The 22,055-nt window shown below is 50.8% G+C and overlaps 2 protein-coding genes across 5 annotated transcripts; one reads left to right on the top strand and one right to left on the bottom strand.

The window, feature by feature from the left end:
• The first annotated feature begins 898 nt into the window (after window positions 1-898).
• On the top strand, window positions 899-8,875 carry NRIP2 (nuclear receptor interacting protein 2). Of its 2 annotated transcripts, XM_041736325.1 has the most exons (7): window positions 899-1,403; window positions 1,966-2,031; window positions 4,900-5,052; window positions 6,257-6,339; window positions 6,671-6,792; window positions 7,010-7,062; window positions 7,381-8,875. In XM_041736325.1, the coding sequence occupies exons 1-7, from the start codon at window positions 1,149-1,151 to the stop codon at window positions 7,471-7,473; spliced, it is 825 nt and encodes a 274-aa protein (XP_041592259.1). In that variant the 5' UTR covers window positions 899-1,148; the 3' UTR covers window positions 7,474-8,875. The 2 variants fall into 2 exon arrangements, with proteins under 2 accessions (XP_041592259.1, XP_041592260.1); XM_041736326.1 differs by lacking the exon at window positions 1,966-2,031 and having other exon boundaries at window positions 904-1,403.
• Window positions 8,876-9,154: 279 nt separating this feature from the next.
• ITFG2 (integrin alpha FG-GAP repeat containing 2) lies at window positions 9,155-20,109 on the bottom strand. 3 transcript variants are annotated; one of them, XM_041736321.1, is made up of 12 exons: window positions 19,688-20,109; window positions 15,456-15,551; window positions 14,883-14,924; window positions 14,527-14,698; window positions 13,626-13,765; window positions 12,985-13,133; window positions 12,484-12,587; window positions 12,246-12,299; window positions 12,051-12,142; window positions 11,183-11,300; window positions 10,277-10,450; window positions 9,155-10,175 (listed from the first exon to the last, which is right to left on the bottom strand). In XM_041736321.1, exons 1-12 carry the CDS (start codon window positions 19,781-19,783, stop codon window positions 10,072-10,074), a joined length of 1,341 nt encoding a protein of 446 aa, XP_041592255.1. In that variant the 5' UTR covers window positions 19,784-20,109; the 3' UTR covers window positions 9,155-10,071. The 3 variants fall into 3 exon arrangements, with proteins under 3 accessions (XP_041592255.1, XP_041592258.1, XP_041592256.1); XM_041736324.1 differs by lacking the exon at window positions 19,688-20,109 and adding an exon at window positions 19,059-19,590; XM_041736322.1 differs by lacking the exon at window positions 19,688-20,109 and adding an exon at window positions 19,101-19,590.
• Between the last annotated feature and the right edge of the window lie 1,946 nt (window positions 20,110-22,055).

The following is a 22,055-nucleotide window of genomic DNA, read 5'->3' as shown; positions in this document are numbered from 1 at the left end:
GGAATGACATATGGCGGTTAAAGAGAACTGAAAGAGTAATGAATATCTCATGGATAAATCTAATAAAATATTGAGCAATAAATGGGTCAGGCAAAACTAAATGACATGTTGCTTAGGGCACATATATACTCATATGCGTGGAGAGTAAAAGAAGTATGGGAATGGTCAAAGTCCAGATTGAGGAAGGGATTTTATCTGGGGAGAAGGAGAAGTGCAGGGGGCACTTCAACTATATTTATAATAGTTTGGTTATTTTTTTTGACCGAGGTGGCCAATAAAAGGTATTGGTTATTCCTTGTAACTTTCTGAGTGTTTGAATTTAATGCTTTTTAAAGAGCCAGGACTCCATAAACCTTACATAAAGAAGAGGGAGAAGCTGGGGCCCTGCTTGTGGGGAGATTCAGAGTTGCTCTTGCTCCCCCCTCTCCCTGGAACCCAGAACCCAGAGTAAATTAGCTAGACACTCTTGACAACTGCCACACTGAAAGGTTGAGTCCCAGAATGGTCCAGCCTCTCCTGTTGATGGAAGGAGAGGAGGAGTGAAGGACATTCTGAGGCTGCCCCTCTCTGCTCAACCTGGTTATCAGCCTGCACCCCAACCCTGAACTGCAGAGAACCCCAGCAGAGGGAACAGTGGGGCAGCCCAGAGGAGACGGGAGGGCAGGCACACAGGGATGCACGTGCCTGCATCCCATGCATGCACTGAGCATGCAGGCTGACTCCCCCACACACCCACACTCACTGCCTTTCAAACAAGCTGGCATGGCACCCTGACAGTTTACAATACTGTTACACCCCTCTCGGTTGCAGACACACACACACACACACACACACACACACACACACTCTCTCTCTCTCTCTCTCCTTCCACCAACCACTCCAACCAGGACCCTAGACTTGCATGCTCTGCAGAGCCTGCCACCTGCAGGCCCTGCCAACCCCCCCTCTCTCGGGTAGTGCTGGGTTTTTCCAGCCGGAGCCTCACTCTCTCTACTGCAATCCTGGAAATTGGTGTCTGACGCGGCTGCTCCTGCACGTTATTTATTGATTTCCTCTGCCCCTGTGGAGACCCTCCTGTCCGGAGAGCTGCCACCTGCCCAGGGAGCCGAGGCAGGCAGGAAGCGGCAGGGCCACGGGAGGCAGAGGGGATGGAGAGAAGCACCGTCCCGCAGCCCCCACCCTGCTCATCAAGCTCGTCAAGCCCTGCAGGGGCCGTGAGCACCAGGCAGGAGGCCAGAGAGGAGGGAGACTCCAGTAGGAGGGGACGGGAGGCAGCGCCTCGGGACCGAGCCCCCCTGAGCCAGCAGCGCCGGCTCAGACAGGCCACCCAGTTCCTGCACAAGGACTCAGCCGACCTGCTCCCCCTGGACAGCCTCAAGAGGCTCGGCACCTCCAAGGACTTGGTGAGGCAGCCCTCTCCCCACCCTTCCTCTCCATCTCCTTGAATCCCGGGGAGGGGAGGGAGGAGGGAGGGCTGGAGGGGACAGTCCCCAAGCCTTTGGATCCCCTTTCCCTGGCTGAGGATGGGGCATAGGTAGTTTGAGGGGCTCTTCTCTGACCATTCTCACTCTTTGCTGGGAATGTTCCCATGGCTCGGTGGCTCTGGGAGACCCTGTTCTCATTGCTCTGCTTCTCCCAAATAGTCCCAGGTTTATCTTGGGGTGATAAGGAGCTGTGCTCTTTAGGAAAAGAGGCTTACAAGGACACAGGAATCTTCTGGAGTGGTGGCTTACTGCTGGGAGGGCCCAGAGGCCTGACCAGTTTAGGGCTGTGGTTTCTCCTAACCCTCAACAACGGATTCCCTCCTACCAGCTTTGACCATTCATTTGCCTTTTCCCTCCAGAATGGTAGCATTAAGGGCCCCTGTCCTTTCCAGAGCCCTGGGGTTTTGTATGGCTCTTGCCTGGGCCACCAGCCTCCTGAGCACCCCTTGCTCCCTCTTTGTTGGGGGCACTGGCCTTCCAGGCTCCCTTCTTCCACCTCCGTGAAGCAGAGGGAATCGGGCAAGAGGAGGGAAACAACAAGGAGGAGGTGAGTGGGTCAGGGGACAGCTGCATATACTCATCTTCCTTGGAAAGACTGGTAAAGAGCATGGATAGGCTCTGGGGACAGCCTGCTTGGGTTCAGGTCCTGGCTCTGCCACCTACTATCTTGGGCAAGTTGCTTTACATCTCTGAGCTTGTTTCTTCCTCTGCTAAATGAGGACAAAATTAGTAGTATCTCCTTCACGGGGTTACTGTGGGAGTGGCATGAACTAATACCTCTAAGCGGCTTAGAAAAGCGTGTATTAGATAGAAAGCACTAAGGTCCATTTAGCTCAAGAGAGAAAATAAGCACCGCAGAATATGGAGTCCTCTCTGGTGTCTGGCTCCTAGAAGAGAGGAAGGCTTTCATAGAAGGGCCTGGAAGCACTCGGCACCCTCACCCAATTCCTCATTAGAAGGTCTGAGAGGAGGGCGCTCCCACAACCTGAGAGGCACAAGGTCAAGTCCGGGGGCCCAAGGCCCGAGTTAGTGGGGAGGCTGATGCAGGCCCTTGCTCCCTTTCCTGACCTAGGCCCGCCAAATTGTTCCTGGACGAATGTTCCCCCTCCAGGAACCCAGGAGATTCCCAGCAGCTCCCAAAGAGAAAAAGTGACCAGCCTGGGATCTCAGTTCAGGGAACTTCAGGGCTGCTCCCTCCCTGCACACACAAGCACTGTGGAGAGCTAGGGACAAAGAGGGCAACAGGGGAGCTGGTCGTTGGGCTATCGGTGGCTAGGACCTCAAAGTCACTATGGTTTGGATACCACCTTACATCTCTCTAGCCCCCCGGAGTAGAGGCTTTATTAACACCGCCATCCCAGAATGGCAGGTCCGGCCTTCTGATGAGAAGTCCTGAGCTTTTTACCTCACCTGTCTGCCCCAGGACCTCCCGGATAGATCTCAGTTACTTTGTGTGGCTTTGGGAGTGAAGACACGGCAGATTGGGAGGACCCCACCATCTCCCTCCCCGGAAGAACTCTGCAGTAAACTGCACAGCACTGGGGGCCTAAAGCCTGTAATCATCGTGGGAAAGGTGGGAGGAGAGCTGGGAACCGCAGGGCCCCTCTTTCCGGCTAGTCCCAGAGTTCACTGCCCTTTTTTCCCACAGCTGGGTCTCCTGCTTGCAGCCTTGTTGGCAGGAGCAGCTGGCCTCAAGGGCCTCATTAAACCAAGGGTAGAAAAACAACCCCAGGTTCCCAAGCAGAGAGGGCAGGTGGAGAAGATGGACAGATAAAGTCATTCTTCAATAATTATTTATTGAGTGCCTACTATATGCTGAGCTAAGCCTTGGGATATAAAGACCTGACCCTCATAGGGTCTCCAGGTTAATGGGGGGAGGGGGCAAAATCCACAAATCACATCTGTGAGAAGCATGACAAAGGGAGAGAAGGGATGCTGGCCCAGCCTGGTGTGTGGAATGAAGAGTACAAAGAAGTCAGAGAGGGCTTCCTGGAGGAGATAAACCCCACATTAGTTACAGGACACATATGGGACTTCATACTTAGATAAAAATCTCTCTCCCAAATAAAGAGTAGTTCCTGAACAAACTATGTTGAACCAGTCATCTAGTCTGGCCTAGAAAAGAATGAGAAAGAGGAGTCTCAGCAAAGGGGTTGAGCAGAAGTCAAGGTGTGGAGGTGAAGAGCACCATGGTACAAGAGGTATAAGCAGGGTCACTAGGGCAGACCTGCCAAGTGGGGGACGAGGCTGAAGGCCCAGCAGGGCCAGGTCACCTGGGCTATGCATCACCTTAAAAAGTTTAGGCTTGGGACACTTGGGTGGCTCAGCGGTTGAGCATCTGCCTTCAGCTCAGCTCGTGATCCCAGGGTCCTGGGACGGAGTCCCGCAACGGGCTCCCCCTAGGGAGCCTGCTTCTCCCTCTGCCTGTGTCTCTGCCTCTCTGTCTCTGATGGATAAATTCTTAAAAAGTCTGGGCTTTATCAGGTAAGTGACAGGAGGTGAGTGTGCTTTGAGAGGTTTTATTCATTTATTTTTTTTTCTTTGTTTTTTTTTTTTTCTTTGAGAGGTTTTAAACAGGAGTAAGAAGAGTTAGTTTGGTTTCACTTTGGTGTTTCTCAGACTTGCACACGAATCAGAGCATCCTGTTAGAACGAAGCCTCTAAATAAGATGAGATTCTGCACTTCTAACCAGCTTCCAAGTGATTGGAAGCTGACTACAGCTAACCAGCTGTAGGACTGCACCTTGGGGAGCAAGGGTTTAGATGACCCCTGGCTTCGAGCAGGTGTACCTGAGGCAGGTTCTTGCGAACTTAGGGAGGCGGTCCGTGCCCCAGGCTAGCTGGAGTGAGGCTTGAATACAGGCAGGAATACAAAGCAAGGATGGACTAGATAAATACAGGAGGCAAAGCTGACGGAACTTCGGAAGTGGAGTGACCAGACTGGGTGAAAGTCTCAGGTGGGGGAGGGCTCAAGCATCCTAGTTTTGAAGAGGACTTTTGCTTTTGATGTTACCGATTTCTTCTCAACACATCATCAACCCTGGCATCTGCGGCTCATTGAAGGATGAGGTCAGAGGGTGAAAGGGAGAAAAAGTAAAAAATAATGTGTTCTAGGCTGGAGTTAAAAGCTCCCCAAGCATCATATTAGCTCTTGAGAGGTCCCATTGGCTGACAGGTCAGTCCAATCTAGTGGACTGTTTTCCTCGTCCCATTTGTTCATTGCCGAGCAACCCCTTGGGTCCCAGCAAACTGGAGTGCTGGATACTGGGTTCACTCCACTATAATGCCCTGACTGCTGTGAGATACAGGTCCGGGGTTGGGGAGAACATCGTGGTGATAACAATGGTAAAAGGACCGAGTGGCCCGGATACTTGGGTTTAGACCTGCCTGCCTTCTTGGTTTTGTGCGGGAGCCAGCAGCCGCACAGCGTGATCCAAAGACGCCTGGTGGAGGGAAACCAGAGTCGGCTGCAGGGCGAGTCTCCCCTGGCGCAGGCCCGGATTCATGGCCAGGAGGGCAGGAGGAAGACCAGCAAGACAGAGATTCCGGCTCTTCTGGTCAACTGCAAGGTGAGAAGCCCCCCAGAGCAATGACTTTCATAGACAATCCTGCCTGGGACTGGCTCACTTCAGCCACCCTCCTTTCTCCCCTGGGTGATGCCGGAAGAAGGGAGAGAGGGAGGGAGGGGTAGGAGCAAAGGCACCTCCTCCCCCAGCCTGGACCAAAAAATGAGACCCTGTACATTCTTTACTCTCTGTCTCGACCCATCTTCCCTCCATGCTGAGCCACCTGTCACTGTCATTCCTTCTTCCCTTTATCAAATATAACCTTCAAGTGAGAATGTGTGAGCACTCTTCAGTGCACTATGTCTGTGATCGGTGTGTGCCCGTATGCATCCTGCAACCCCACCCCCCAGAGAAAGCTCATGTGTTCCAAGGGGACAGTCTCATCACCTCCGAAGCCACTGAACCAACTGAGCAGTATCGGACCCTCCCTGACAAATGCCCACTGCTTTGGTGTGATGTTTCTCCTTCCTGTTCTCCAATCATTCTATGGCCACGTTCCGCAACCAAATGGTACCTCTTCCTTGCAGCCTTTTCTGATTTCCCCGAGGAGGAAACAAACAGCCTCTCCTCCCTCTCAATGTCCAGGGCACTTTACTCCCAAACCTTTCGTAGACCTCAACACTTTCCAGCATGCAGTGGTTACGTGCCCCTTCCTTCAGACCCAAGCACAGCATTCACCCCTGTGCCTTCTAGCCACATGCATCTCACACATAGTAGGTACTCAATGTCTGGAATAAGAAAACTGCATGCATTTGGGATATCCAAGCACAACCCAAAATGTCCATACACATCCAGAAGGAAGTGAACCAGTCTTTATTCCTGTGCTGAACCTGTCCCTTATCCACATATGAAGTGCCTGACAAGGTGGCCTGGTCTTCCCACCCTTCCATCCCTCACCCAGACCGCTCTAAACTCAACCCTCAACTTCCCAAGAATTTCTCTCCACAAACAGATCTCCATTTCTGGTCAAATCATTCCCAAGTGTATGGACTCACCATGGGGCAGCTCTACTTCTTTTTTTGATTCCTCTAAGAGCCGGTTTTGCCTCAATTGGATGAGTGCCATAAAAATCACTTTGAAAGACTCAGTTCTTTCCCTTCACTCATTTCTGAGAGGGAATCATCAAAGGGCTGGGAAAGGTGAAGGATCCAAGCCCAATCTGTTCTCCCTGGGGGGCTCACTGACTCCCCACGACCCTCTTTCTCAGTGCCGAGACCAGGAGCTTCAGGTGGCCGTGGACACAGGCACCCAGCACAATCAGATCTCTGCTGGATGCCTCAACCGCCTGGGGTAAGAGTGTGGCCCAAAACAATGGATTGGGGGAAAATATTCAGAAAATATTCTGAAATGAGATAGTAGTGGTATTCACAGACGCTGAATATACTAAAAACCACTGCATTTGTAAAAGAGTGACTTTTGTGGTTTATCATCAAGGAAGCTGTAGTTTGGAAAAAAAAAAAAAAAGACTTGATGGGGACTCTGATAGCGAAGATAAGGATTTAGACCCCACGTAGGGCCCAGGGATTGGAAGAGTACCCAAGTGTGGTAAGGGAGGGGTGTCAGCTGACTCGGGCAGGGACCAGGGGCTGTGGTTGCCATAACCCTTGCTTCCGAATCATAGCTTAGGGAAGAAGGTCCTCAAAGCCCCAGGTGGGGGCCTGGCCCCCGGGCCTCCCCTCGAGGTGGAGCAGCTGGAGCTACAGCTGGGCCAGGAGACAGTGGCCTGCTCGGCTCAGGTGGTGGGTGAGTCCTCCCTTCCTTCCCAGCTTTCCTCTTCCTCTCCCACCTTCCTCTCTTGGCTGGGGTGAAGGCTGGCACCACTGGAGGTGTCTCTGGTCTCTGGGCCCAGATCCCCAGACTTGGAGTGTGGGGAGGGCAGATAAGGAGTGAGTGTGGACAGGAGGGCCCTGCGACCCCTAGGTGCCCCTCCAGCCTCTTCTGTCTTCACATGATCCTACAGATGTTGAGAGTCCTGAGCTCTGTCTTGGACTGCAGACTCTGCTTTCCCTCAAGGTAAGGAGGATGCTGGCGCTTGGGCCACGCTTGGGGCCTGGCCTGAAGGGCCGGAGAAAAGAAGTGAGGCGCAGGTGTGCAAGTGGGGTCAGCTTGTCATGAGAAAGCCTTGGAGGTGTGTGATGGCACCTTTGCTTTCTCAGAGGTTCCTTATTTGCCCACAAGTGAAAAATAAGCAGGTCCCATTGCCCCACCCCCACCCCCAGGGCTCTGGGTGAACAGAACCAGGGGGAAGAGCAAGGAGTAGGGAGAGGCTGTGGGAAGTGGGGATGCCCTGAGAGGCGCACATTTCCCCTTCTCCCCCTGCCCCCTCAACAGTGCTGTATTGACTTGGAGCGTGGAGTGCTGCGGCTGAGAGCCCCCTTCCCAGAGCTGCCCTTCCTGCCTCTGTACCAAGAGCCTGGCCAGTGATTGCTGAACCAGACAGTCCCCAGGGAAAGGACTCTGCCTTGGGGAGGAGCCATATGGGGGAATGGGGCATGAGAGCCAGGTAGCTGGGGACTACCGCGTCTGTCTCCTTCTGTCGCCACCCTAACCCTGCCATCCCATTTCCTTCGGCCAGCCACATTCCTCTCTGTTCTCAGTGACTGCTTCAGGAGTCCTCCAGAGAGAGGGCCTATGGTCTCAGGGGCCTGGCTTCCCTGGTCCTGTTCCCTTCCACATCAGGACTGTGGCAAAGGGACATTAAGTGGCATGCTAGGGACTGGCCTGAGTCGAAGTATCATCCTTCACCTGTGCCCTCCACCCCACCCCCCCTTGGTGGCCTTCACTCCCAGACCTGTTGCCTCACCTTCTGGGGCTTGTTATCTTTCACAATGAGCCTACCACAAGTCACCCCCCTCGGCCCTGTCCCTGCTGACGCCCACTTTTCTGATTCTGTACACATCTGTTCACAGTTGAGTAGGGGAAGAAAGGCAAAAGAATGTTCCAACATAACGGGAAGGTGAGTTGGTAGAAGAATGAAGGCTCACAGGGCTGGGAGCTTCCTTAGTTACTTTTTCTGGGGCTGCAAATGTCTGAATCCGGTTATTATTTGATTACACCATGCAAAACCTTGGATGGAACTCTGACAATTCTCTAAGCATCGCTCCTCCTCCACTTGCTTTTTTAACACATTGGGACCCTGAATCTCAGAGGGTGGGGGTGTGGAGGTGTTGTCAGGAAATGCCCCGAGGTGGAAGGATGGCAGAGTAGTCAGTACTCAGACTTACCCTAATCAGTATTCTTTCTTATTTCTAGAGCCACTCACCTCATTAGACCCTCTTCCTTCCCCTCATCTCTGGCCTCTCGAGCTTGAGCTTGTCTAATTTTGGAATCAGTGACTTTCTATCACTCGCCAGGCTGTGAGCCAAGGCAAAAAAATAAGGAGACTTTTTGTCTTCACTGTGAAGAGAAGAATCTAACCCTAGAAGAGCCAGCTCCCTGAGGGTCCTTCTGGCTGGTTTCAGGCTCTCGAGCCATGGATGAGGGGTAGAGGAAGACAGTGGTACCACTAACCTCAGTTAGGAAGCTAGAGCCCTTGGAGTGGAAACAAAGTCTTGAGCCTTGGGTAGATTAGAGAAGAAGCAGGATACAACCCTGCTGCCCTGTGACCTCTGGTCTTGCCTTTCCCTGCTGAGCTCCCTGCCCTCTGAAGAAGAGGAGCAAACCCACTACCACATGTGTAATAATGATACCCTCATCCCTCCTGCCTTGCCCTATAGCCTCTGCTTTCTCTTCTGCCTCTTGCTGCTTCTGTAACTGCAGACCCCAGACCCAGGGGCGGGTCTTCAGCTCAGCTGCTTCTCCATTTGAATAAACACCTGTTTCTCTATGCCAATAGCCTTCTCTGGTCTTCCTCCACACTGAGCAGAGTCTGAACAAATAACTCTGCCCTGATTCCCTTACACAAAGGTAATATGAATGTGGACCTTTCCCCAGGTTGATCCATTGGGCTGGGTCTACAGAACTGAGAGCAATGGCTTTCAAATTCCTCTGAACACAACCCACAGCAGGAAATACATTTTGCATCGTACTTAGCATACGTAGACACGTGACCATGCACGATTATAACAAAATAATACTTCCCTATCCTGTGAGCAATATACTCTGATATTTTTCATTCTATTTTATTCTATCCTATTTCATTTATCCAAAAAATGCTGACCTCAACCCACCAAAGGATTGCAACCCGTAATGTAAAAAAAAAAAAAAAATACTTAGAGTGCACAGAATCGAGAGCAGAAGGGATCAAACTGGCCCAAGACAAAATTCTGATTGTGGTCTGGATCATAAACCTGCATCAGATTTTAAATGTCTATTGTCTCAGAGACAATGTGTTCTGAGGGGAAATGGGAACAAGGCTTACGAAGATGCATGATACTTAAAGAACATGGCAAAAGGAGAAAGTGCTAGCCCAGTTTCTTGTTAAGTAGAAGAAAATCAAAAAAAAAAAAGAAAAAAAAAAAGAAAATCATCTCAGGGTTGCTGGGAACAGTTAAGACCAGAGTGTAAAATGTCCTGAAAGATTCTCCTCAAAAGCAAAACAGCGTGCCATTCCTGTAACAGCCACTAATGCCAATGACTTGGAGCTGTGCCATGGAAGATGGAGCTGTGAATGACAGAGAACCCTTAACTCATTACTTCACTGACCCCAAACCCTGCTTTCTTTACAAGTGTTGGAGCCATGCAAAAGATGTGTGCTCCCTCCTCACAAACAAGTCTGTTTTCCGTACAAGGGGTGTGGGGAGTTCTGGGGAGGGGGCAGTCCCAGACAATGTGGGATGAAGCTGGGGTCCTATGATCCTGTTGATGTGATGGGTCAGGTACAGGAGGAAAGAGCAGAGGGCCAATTTGCCTCTTCTTTCCCCAAGAAGACCATGAAGGCTACAATTCACAGCCACCCTAGGGTTGCTGCCAACCTTCCATGCTCCTCTGTGATGTTTGCTTCCTATTCTGCTAGCACCATGGATACCGTGGGGGCTGGGGTAGTTCAGGAGGCTCCTTCTTCAGCTAAGATGGCAAGTCTGGCTAGGTGGGATCATGGATGCTTGCAGGAGCACACTGTGGTGGCTGGTCCGGATGATAGAGGGTTTGGTGAAGCAGGTCGCGGATGGCTGGGCTGTCATCAGGATCTGAGGGCAAGAAAGGGGTGCATTAGAGGCTGGGGGAGGGGGGCTGTCTCCTGCACACCTGGCATGGGGCTTCTCCAGCTGGAAGCTCTCCTGGGACTCACCCACGCCCAGCTCCTGGAGGAGGCTCTGGAACTCTGGCTCAGCCTCCAGCAGCTTCAACAAATTGGTCGACTCCATCCGCTCAAGTTGCACCTCCCAGTACACATAGATCTTCTGGTTGAACGTGACGTACACGAGGCAGGGGCTGTTGCGGCCCTCCTTGCAGGCATAGAGGCCTGGGGGTGTGGGGGTGAGACAGAGGTCAGAGAATTCCAGTCCCAGTGGGGAAGGGCAGGGTAGAAGATGCCAGCCTCGGGCTCAGCAGTTTCCACCCTTGCAGATGCCAAGCAGAAAACTAAAGCCCATCTTTCTATTCATTCCATGTTGGGAACCCAATAAAATAGGCAAAATACGTGGCCCGTTTCAGATATGGAAATACGCCAGGCAGAACAAAACCCAAACAGTGGTATTTGTTGATTTTCCCATCCTAGTGATAGTCCCGGATGAATGAAGGGTAGTCTTGATAGTCCAAGGGGTGGATTTACCCAGAGCACTGTGCGGTTCTCACCATCTCAGCGACCAAAGATATCTCCGTGCCCCCTGAAAGAGCCAGGGGACTGCTCTCCAAGTCCGATTTGGAACTAACATGAATGTTCTGGGAGAATGTTCCTCCCAGAGTTCTGACATGCTCAGGCGGGAAAGAAATGTCTAGGGGCTTCACATATCCCAGATGGGCAGATGATAAAAACTCGGCCCATTCTTTTTTTTTTTTTTTAAACTCGGCCCATTCTTACTCAGAGACTGGCCCGTCACTCTCTTATCCCTTATTTAAAACCACACAGATGGCACTTTAGTACACACCATGACCCTCCAACACCAGTGCTGAAGAGCTCGTTTGTTTATGAAGACTTATGTTAGGGCACACGGAGAGGGTAAAAATGAGAGGCGGGCATGGGCCAGGATCCCACCTGCACAGAAGGCCCGGATGTTCTCGTCCACCTGGAAGCGGACAACAGTGCGGTTGTGATCAATGATATAGGTCTGTCCATCCCAGGCACAGGCAACCACCTCCTCATGCCCATTGCCCTGAAAAAGGCCAGAAACAAGGATGCAGGGGTGGCCAGGAGCTGTTTTACAAAGAGCCCTAGTCATGGGGCTGGATGAAAGATAACAAAGCAGTGCATCCAGCCCTGAATGACAAACAGCTAGCTGGGAGTGAACACGAGCCCCCGTTTCTGACTCAACTTCCTCTGTGTACCAGTCACCGAACAGCTGGTGAGGTCGGCAATGGTGGTCTCTGTCTGATGTGGAGGACACTTCAGCTTACAGAAGCTAGTCACTCTCTCACGGTCACTCAGCAGCCTAGGGAGGCAGCACAGAATCAGGACTCAAACCCAGGCCTGCTCAACCAACTTTAAAACCTCGTGCCTCTTCTCCTAAACCATCACACACGCACCATGCCGGGCAAAGTCTGATCCCATCTGCAGATCCGGGGGATGCAGCTTTATTAAATAGAGGCTCATAGACAGACGAGGTAAAAAAAAAAAAAAAAGAACATGCCTCTGGAGTTGAGGCTAATAACTCACTTCTGGACCTTAATAACTTGTTTCTCTTTGGAGCCATTACTGATGTCAAAGCGTGCTGGAAAGTACTGCCAAGAGATCCCATGGCAGCATGGGGGACACTGCTGAACACTTAGAAACAGACTCACTAGAGATGCAGTTAAGAGTCTGTCTGAAGAGGCTGACATAAAGGCAGAGAGGGAACTGGGAAGGGAGAGCATCCTCACTTAAATCTCATCTCTCCAAGTCAAGGAGGTAAGAATGTTCCTCTTACCGTGACATCCAGTTTCTCTAGGGCGAAAAGCTGGTGATCCACCTGCACCGACCACAACAGCTTGTCTGCTTCCTCCATAAGCTTCAGAGTCCCTGCAAGGGCATGGGTGGAGGGGACAGGCAGGCTGGGTGGGCGGGACAGGACCCCGGGGCGGACCTCACGGGCATCCAGTCCCCCAGCCTAACAGGAACTCACCATCCAGGGTGCAGAGGGCAAAAAGGCCAGAGCCACCATTCTCAGAGCTGTGGCCTGTGGGGGGGGTGGGGGGGTGGGCAACAGGACAGAAAGAAGAAAATGTGAAGGAAGGGCAGGGCGAGGTCAGAGCCCATAGGGTGAGGGGCGGTCCCAGGTGGGGAGAAAGGGAAGGGCCTGCATCTCCTCCCTTCCAGGGCTGATGCTTGCCCCCTCGGCTCCCTCTTGCACCCCAGCCCACCTTCACTTCTTCGGATGTTGCCAATGAGGTGGGTGGAGACGTTCTTGTTGTGGATGCGGCCAGAAGTCTGATGCAGCATGATGTCTCGGGCAGCTGGGGTCTCCCTGTCAGCAAGTGGGAGATACGGAGTGGGGATCACCTGAACCCAGTTCTCCAGGACCTTTGTGCTCCCCCCGTATCCTGATCCCTGTACAAGCTTCCAGGATGAGAGTCAGCCTGGAAACCTATTGCTGACCCTGTCTGGCCCATGCGGCAAAGCAGAAAAGAGGGAAAGAGCTGCCAAGTTAGAATCTTGGCATCTCCTCCAGGTGCTACAAAGTTAAAGCTCAAGATGCCCTGGGTCCTCCAAATAATATTCCCTAGTGGGGCACAGGCACTGTGTCTGTGTCAGGACCCAGCTGAAGCAGCTCTGCCAACTATAGACCTGTCCCCTGCCACGTGAACCCAGAAGCCCACCTGGATTCCATGCACCCCATGCCACCCACAGGCCTGCACCCTTACCTACTGCCCTCTGAGACCTCCTCAGGGGTGGGGGGCAGCTCCATGTCCTTGTTCCAGGTACACAGCAGGATGGCATAAGCACAGCCTGGCTGAGATACCATCAGTTCCGGAACACCCAGGGGTCCTGGAGTCACCGAAAGACTGTCCACCTGCACCAGGGAATAGGGGCTTACAGGGGGCTGGGGGCAGAAGGAAGCGGGACCCTGCAGGGAATTGGGGAGAAAAGTGGCGCAGGGGCCCTGGGAATAGGCTTCGAGGGCAGCAGTGGGAGGAAGAATGTGTGTTCACAGGGCTCTTGCCAGGTGTCATCCTCTCCATACAGCCCACCTGCTCTCTTGTGTATATGTCGAATGGGTTCCGCACCCTGACACAGGGCATATTAACAGACTCCACAGGCACACAGCCCCCACACTGCTCACTCCTGACTCTTACCCAGTGCTCCTTCCTCTTGGCCTATTGTTAGTAATTAGTAACTAAGACCCTGATTTGAAACTCTTTTCTTCGCATTTCTCTTAACAAGGAAACTTTCCCTTCCTCCCACCCTAAACCCTGGCTCATACTGTTCTCCCTTGAGCCCCCTCCCCCAGGAGGGCTTCCTCCCTGCTCCCTGGGGTCCTCAAGCCCCACCCTCAGCCTCTCACCTGACCCTCCAGTGTCCATTTCTTGAGTGACACCAGTTGCCCTGTTGGATGTTCAGTGCCCTCACCCAGATCTTCCCAGCGGAAAGCTCGGACCACACGGTCTGTGTAACCTACCACCAGCTCGCAACACCCATCTCCATCTGCAGATCCAGAAAGTAAGAGGAGTTTGGAGCCAAATGTGTAGTCGTGAGCCTGAATCCTTCATATGTCCTCCCTGCTCCTCTGCTAATATCACCCCCACCTGTGCATTTAACCAGTATGACTTCAGTGCCAAAGTAAACCCTCAGCACGCTTAGTGTATGCACCTGCTCCCTGCCTTCCTAGCGCTTGGAACACTCCACCTACCATCTGCTCCACAGGTCCTATTACTTCTTCCCTCATGCTGCTTCCCTCAGAGACACAACTGGAGTGTCACATACCTACCGCCACCGGCAAGACAGCTTCAAGCCCTGTATCCATGGGGCTCACTCCCAACACCTTCAATGTTTGATCAAATGTCACCTTCCCAGCAAGGGCTTCCGTGACATCTCCACTGAGAATTGGTACCTCTACTTCTACACCCTGATATTCCCTAGCCCCTTCCTGTGGTTTATTTTCTTGGCTCTTACTACCTTCCAAAATACTACTTAATTTTCTTTACAACATTTTACACTGTTTATCTTCTGTCCCTTCCAAGGGACAGAAGGTCCAAGAAGGCAGTGACTTTTGTCCATTTTATTCACTGCTTCCATCCCACTGCCTAGAATGATACTTAGTTTATGAGAGCTCAGTAACTCAACAAAAAATGCATAATAATTGCACACATGAACACTAAAAACCTCTTGGAGTCCCTTGAGATCTGCTCTACTACTACCCATTGACTCCTATCCCCCTGGCTGCTTGCAGAGACAGCCATGCCCACCGATGTCGCTGATCAGCATGACCTTGGTGTTGGCAGGAATGTGCTGCTTGAAGACTGGATGTTGTTCCTCTCCCGTTATGGTCTCATGGTGTCCGGAAGCATCCATGGCCTTGGCAGGCGTCAGGTCACACAGGTGGAACCAGCCTTCAGCACTCACTGCCACCACCAGGTTCTGGGAGAGACAGAGGCATGGGGGGTGAACTGGGAGGAGAGTCTAGGCATGAGCCTGGTCATTAAAGCACAGTAGTGATGGCTGAAGCCTTTAACTCACCACTGATCTCCACCAGGAGATGGGGCTCAATCTAGGTGAAGCTTTGGAATTCTACCAAAGTCCCAATGTCCCCTAGGGTTCTTACCTTGCCTTTATTACATACATCTCCAACCCCAACGCAAGTCAGCTGCAAAGAAGAGGGGAGACACACTGAGACTGATATTCCCTAATCTCCGTGAAGCAAGCAAGGAGAGGGTTCACTAGCTACCATCGTTCGCTGAGAATTTGTGCCATGTGAACCTAATCAAGGTCTTATGCTATAGCTTTGGTTTACCCAGACAGCAATAGGAAGACCAGGAGTAGTTAAGACAGTCTAGGCTGAACAAAAGTTCCACATCTAATAGCCAGTCTATCATATTTCTAGACTTATTCCAAGTATTACCACCCCGCCCCCATTTTCTACTATACTTTATAAGATCAGATGATCTTGGTGTTTCTAAGTACTAAATACTTACCAAGAGAGCCAGTCGACAATGAACGTACCAGCTGGGAACATGCTGCCTGGTGGCTTCCCTCCCTGACTCAAATAAACCCTGAAACAGCAGGGCTGAGGAGCTGGTGAACTGGGACACACTAGTGGGCTCCTGGGTAGCTTAGCCTTGACAGTCTCTGCACAGAACCCCTCCATCCCTCGAGCCCCAGGGAATTGGACACTGACCATGCCCTGGCAGGAACAGGTGAGCCACGGCCGGCTGTCATCATTCTTATACACGAACAGCTTCCCACTGGTGTCTCCCACCACCAGTTCATTTAACTTCAAACAGGAAGAGAAGACAGTGTTAGTTAGGATAGGATCTTATGGAACCACCTCAACTTTTCTGTATGGGGCCCATCCTGGGGAAGTCACAAGACCTGAACTTGTATCTTCATCAACCTTAGTAAAAATCTTTTGCAAGCAACAAATCCACAGTTCCCAGAGTTTCTTTTATTTTCCTGTAGGGGTGTGTGTGTGTGTGTGTGTGTGTGTGTGTCAGGGGAGGTTAGCAAAATGGTCCAATACAGAAATCTATGACCCTTCCCAGAAGTCTGACAACTGAACAGTTTCGTGGCCTGCATGCCTGACTTCAACTCTTCCAATCTGTCATTGCCAATGGGACATGTTTTGAAAACAACCCAAAATATTTAACTTTTGGAAAACTGAACTTCAGACCACATATTTAATCAAGGGCCAAATGAAAAGACAAGGTCAGCCCTGGGGGCCCTCCTTCCTCCAGCAAGACCTTTTGAGTGTGGTGTGTATGAGCGGTTGGAGGTGCTGGAGGAGGCAGCAGGAAGGGGTTGCTGGCTTCAGCCTCCATGTTCTGGGCCTCTGGTGCCCTCAAGTGGTGGCCGTGCCCCCAGGAGGGGGCGCCCTGCAGGGCCTCTTCACTATTTGTTATACAGGTGCTCCATTGTCCCAATTGTTCCCCAAAGGCTGGCTGGCTGCCTTTCCAGGGACTAACAGTGATAACAAGGTAGCCCCAAACCCTTTTTGCACAAATAGCTTCCTGATTTCCCCTTAGGGGGCAGGGCCAGCCAACACTCCCTTCCTATCCTCAAAATAGAGTGAATATTAGATTCTCAAGAGATTTAATTCTAAAGGCAACAAAGATACAACAGATCAACAGTAAGGAAAAGTTTTAAAATGCACTGGGATTTATTAATAATGATTTACTTGATCTGAATCTTCAATTTGTTTCTTAAAACAGTTATGGGAGTTTCTGGTGGGAATATTTGATCACAAAAGCATAAAACAGGTTTTTTTTTTTTTTTTTTTTTTTACATTAAACCCTCTTCACCTGATGTTTCTATTATGGCTACCCCAGAGGACTCTGGCAGACACACAGGAGAGAAGCTGCATGGTAGAGAGGCTCAGTGCGGCTACCTGGATTTGAATCCAGCTCTCTATGCTAAAATTTTCTCATCTATAAAACAAAGATCATAAGGGTATCTACCATGTAAGGTTGTTGTGAGAATCGAGCTAACAGCAGCAGGCCTTTAAACCAGTGACTGGCACAGAGCGAGCACTAAGTACCAGGTGGTTTTCAGCCTCTAGTTAAAGGCCTCCAAGGCGAGAGAGCCTAGAATCTTTCATACAATCCATTCTTTCAAATACATTCATTCAGTAAATGCCATCCATAGTCCATAGTAAGCCCTTAATAAAGATTTACTTAATAGACTAATAACAAAAAAGATTTTGGAAGGCATCTGGGTGGCTCAGTCAGTTAAGCGTCTGCCTTTAGCTCAGGTCATGGAGTTGGGCTCCCTGCTCAGCGGAAAGTCTTCTTCCTCTGTGCTGCTCGTCCTTGCGCTTTCTCTCAAGTAAATAAAATCTTTTTTAAAAAAGATTCTATTAGGAACCAAAGAAAAATAAGAATGAAAGAGAATGTTCAGTCAGCCCTGGAGTTTCCAGGTAAAGCTAGACAATGAGTCAGTCAAAGATAAATGCTGCAGATTCCCTGCTGAAGACGACCTCACCATTTAACAAGGGCACAGACACAGGAATAAAATCGTCAAACGGTGTGGTAAGTGCAGTGAGCAGGCAGATGTGACCCAGCCAGGCAATGACAGGAAGAAAGGCAATGACAGTGATGTAATAGCTGGCCTCCTAGAAGGGGACATTTCCAAAGTAGCCCATCTGCTTTCTGATAACTATAATGTTTCCAGCAGTTCTGCTTCTCTGTGGCTCATCCTGTCTCTGGCCTCTGGCAGTCACTCACTGACACTAAAGAACACTGCTGGAGAGTACCATCACCAGAACTACTAAAAGAGAGAGGAGGTGAGGTCTCTGATCTGCTACAGTCTTCTAGAGACTTCCCCCTGGTGTAGCCAGGCCTTCTGTGGACAGTCCAAGAGAGTGTGGATTCTATTTCTGGCTTCCCCTCCTCCCAACTGACCAGGAAATAAATTCATTTCAAAGAACTTTAGGCTATTGATTTATTAAAATGAAATAAGCCTTTTTCCTGTGCCAAAGCTCCAAGTGCTGGCCTGGAGAAACGATAACAGAATTTCTATCTGCACTTGTGCAGGCTGAATGTACCACATACAATCACTAGGCAACTATCTCGACTACCTGCCCTTCTTTCAGTTATATTTATCAATTACAGGCAAAGCCCTTCAGACTGCTTTAGAGTTACATAATCACATTGGCTCTCCAGAACAGTCCTCATTTATTCAACAAACGTTTGATGAGTGCCTAGCTATGTGCCAGGTACTATTCTAAGTGTTGGGAAGACAGCAGTGAAAAAACAGATAAAAATTTCCTATCCTTATGAAGCTTACAACTCAGGTTAAGAAAAAAAAAAAAGTAGACAATACATCTATTATTGCAGAACGGAGTGTTATTAGTGCAATCCACCAGAAAAGTTCAATTTCCAAAAAAGCTGATGCTGTAAAGCTGTGGAGGCATGTATTTTTCCCTTTTAAAAACAAGACAAGGGATCCCTGGGTGGCGCAGCGGTTTGGCGCCTGCCTTTGGCCCAGGGCGCGATCCTGGAGACCCGGGATCGAATCCCACATCGGGCTCCCGGTGCATGGAGCCTGCTTCTCCCTCCGCCTGTGTCTCTGCCTCTCTCTCTCTCTCTCTGTGACTATCATAAATAAAAAAAAAATAAATAAATAAAAAAATAAATAAAAAGAAGACAAATACATAAGGCAGAAAATAATGCACACCCAAAGTCACTCTGTTAATTCACTATTTGAAAATGCCTCTCTTGATTTTCTCATAACATTGTAATGCTTGGCATTATGAAGAAACGTGAAAGCCCAGCAAACGATACAAATTTATGAGAATAACTCCTTCCTCCCTCGGAGCAGCAGAGCCAAAACAGTCCTCCTAAAACACGTTCTCCAACACAGGTCAAAGGAGGCCGGGGCGGGGGCGGGTATGTTTTAGTCCTCGTTTTTTCCCAGAGAAGTAAGCACAGAACAGTTAGGGAGGTGAGAATAAGGAGGAGAATAGGGAGACGGGGCAGAGGGTAGGAGAGGATGGCAATAAGGTGCTTTGCATTCCAAGTATGAAATAATGAATGAAAACATAGCTGTTAAGGGTCTCACACCAGCAACAGCCCCCACCCCCTTCGGGGCCCCACCCCAAAACTCTGCACACACGTGAACGAATGCACCTCCTTACTCTGTTACTCTCCTATCACCCCAGCCGACTGTGCGCTTCCTGCGTGCCTCGTTCATTTTGGAATTCCCAGAATACAGCCCAGTTCCTAGTGGCGCACTAGGGGCAACGGAATAAATCTTTGCGGAAAAACAGAATCCAACACTAACGTACCCAGCGGTAGCCGTGTGCCAGGCACGGTCCTGCCCGCTTTACCTGTGTTAACTCATTTAAACAACGAGGAAACGAACGGCGGTCGACAGATGCAACTGTAGATACAAACTGCTTTTGTAATTCGACCAAGCGCTTTCAAGGTGCCAGACCCCTGCGTGTCCACAGAAACCCGGCGCGACCGGGTGGGGCCGCAGAGGCGGCAGCACAGCCGTGTATTCGGCGCAAGGGGCAGGTGCAAGCGCAGCGAAGGAGCGTCGCGAGCTTGTTCCAAGGCTTCGAGAGGGGACATGATTTGGGAGGGGAGGCTTTCCCCCACCCCGAGCAGGCGTAATACATGCAGTGAGCCAGGAAATCTGGCCACCGGTGTGCCAGGCTCCTACTGTGAAAAGCTCACTGACTTGGGCAAAGGACCCGTTATCTATGCCCCTAAAAGATCACCAGACAACCGAACCGGGGCCGTCCGGGCCCGACCCCGCGGCACAGAGGGCGCCGGCACAGCCTCCCCGAGGCCACCGCGCAGGCGCACCGCTCAAGCCGCACGCACGCCGCGGGCGGCTTCCCCACGTCCCCGGCCCCGCCCCCTGAGCCGCGGGGCCGGCCGGCGTCTCGCGCAATGCGCATGCACTGACCGTGTCGTTGTCGACGTCTCCGAGGCAGATCGCGTGCGGGAAGAGGCTCCCGCTGAAGTCCAGGGCCACGCGCTGCACGTAGCTAACCGACCTCATCGCACTTGCAAGGGCCGGGGGACCGGGCAGCCCCGCTGAATGTCCCCCGAGCCCCTCCCGAGAGCTGCCCGAGCGGAAGGCCAGCCAAAGCGGAAAGTTACGTCACCGCCCGCGCCTCCAATCGCGGCCTCCGTCGCTTAATCTTAAAAAGAGGAGGTGGGTCTTCCGAGCCCCGTGGGCAGGGGCGGGCTCACCGAGCTGCCGCTGTGAGTGGCAGTTCCCTGGGCCAGTCCCTTCCTCCAGATCCCCGCGAGCAGGGGGAGACCTGCCTGACGGGGGCGGGCGATCTGTTCCCCGGCAACCGGCAACCGGCAACCGGCAACCGGCAACCGGCTCCGCGGGGCTTGACCTCCTAACCTTGACCTCTTCCTTGGTTGCCCTAGCGACGGAGAGCCCCGGCCTTCAGACTAAACCAGGAAGTCCTAATAATCGTGAAACTGACAACTATATGGTTTCCAACAGGGTCCTATTAAAAAAAAAAATGACATAGCCACCCGTTAGGAGTCCCGAAACAATGTGAATTGAACCGGAATTTAAAGAGACAATAGAATAGAAAATAGCAAATGACTCTCGAGTACTACATTTTGTGAAACCTTGGTTTCACTTGTATATATTTACATATGTCTATTTTAGATACTTCCGTGAAAAAATATTTTTTAAAATGGTGCGCGTATGCTTTTGGCCTGTGGTTTGAAAACCACTTGCCGCGAAGCACATTCGTATATATTGTTTCATGTAATTAGCCCAACAACCCCGAGAGGCTGTGGTATTATTCCAGTTTTTTGGATGAGAAAAACAGGTTCAGCAAGATTGAGTAACCAGACAAAGTTGTGGGGATGGGACTCAAATCAAGGTTGTTAGATCCAGAACCTCAGCTCCCTTCTACCACTTAGGCTGTAGTTCCCAGAAGCGCCCTCAGGCCGGAAGGCAGGGGGTTGGGTAGGCTCCGCTCTCTGCCCTCCGCATCCACACAAAGTTCTTGCCTCCCTGCCTCAGTGGTCTTACTCTGTCTGTACTGTAGATGGGCTGTCACCGTCATGGTTGGCCTCTTGGAAATTTCTTTATTTGGGGTGCCTGCCTCGTCAATCAGGGCATCAGAAGTCTTACTTGTAAAATTCTGCAGGTCCAGACTAATGTGTGCACTGGTCTTTCAGGAGGTGGACATTGTGAAAATAAGAATATCTACCACACCTGGGGAGGTTGGACCAGGGGGCTGGTCCCACTTTCTACATCTGAACGTAGAGGGAGAAGGCACTGGAGGCAGGACTTTTTGCCTGGGGATGGGAGAGGGGGGTGGCACATTTTGTCCCAGACGTCCCAATGGATCTGACAGCTAGATAAGATGAGAACAAGGAACAGCAAACAGAACAGTAAACAGGAGGCTGTCCAGACAAATAGCTGGAGACTGCAGATACACTCGAGTTTCTGTTTTGATGGTATACCGTGGGCTTGGTGGGGTCCATTCAAAGGCTCTGTGTCACACAGGTGTACCTGGTGCTTTAAATGCATGATCTTATTGTGGAGGGGTTGCACACAACCTCATCCTGCACTATCATATCTCTGTTTTCCTCTCATTCTAGCTCATACCCCATGCTTCCTCTTAGGTTTTAAGGGATGGAAAAAGAAAAGCTGTTTTAAAAATGCTTACTTCTAAATGAAAGTTAAATAGTGTTGAATTGTGTTTCTTTTCACTGTTATTTCTCTATTGTTTTCTCTTTTTCCAGCCTTTTGAATGAAATTATAAAAGTAAATAATTAAGTAAATTCATAAATAACCCAGGACAAAATAGGTAAGGCTCACTCAGCTTCTACCACCAAGTGCCCTGGCCTGACCCAGTTCTTTGAAATTATACCCTGACCCAGCACTTCACACTTAGTTTTATCTCCTTCAACAGTTGTGTTTCTGGTTCTTGACCCTTCTTTGCCACAGGCTGCCTGTTAATGTTTCTCCTGTAGGTGCTGTCGTTATGATGACATTATGTCACATGACAACTTGGATACCATGCCTTTTGGCTTTTGTCAAGAGAGTCAAATAAAGTTAGTAAGGTGAGATAGATCTCCAAGAAATATGACATGAATGGAATCTTTCTAGTCTCCCCACCTTGCGTCAGTTACTTCATCTGGGTTGTGTGTTACATTCTTTGGAAGTGGAACACACTAGACAATTGCAGAGCCATGTGGACAGATCCCTAGCTCCACAAGGAACACCCCTGTTTTTTGGCCCTTCATAATGGGATGGTTGATGGCACGATCCACTGGCACCATCTAGAGCT

The sequence above is a fragment of the Vulpes lagopus genome, chromosome 21 (assembly GCF_018345385.1).
Source record: "Vulpes lagopus strain Blue_001 chromosome 21, ASM1834538v1, whole genome shotgun sequence".
Lineage (NCBI taxonomy): Eukaryota > Metazoa > Chordata > Mammalia > Carnivora > Canidae > Vulpes > Vulpes lagopus.
The sequence above is the reverse complement of the archived record's forward strand: the minus strand, read 5'-3'. Positions and strand labels throughout refer to the sequence as shown.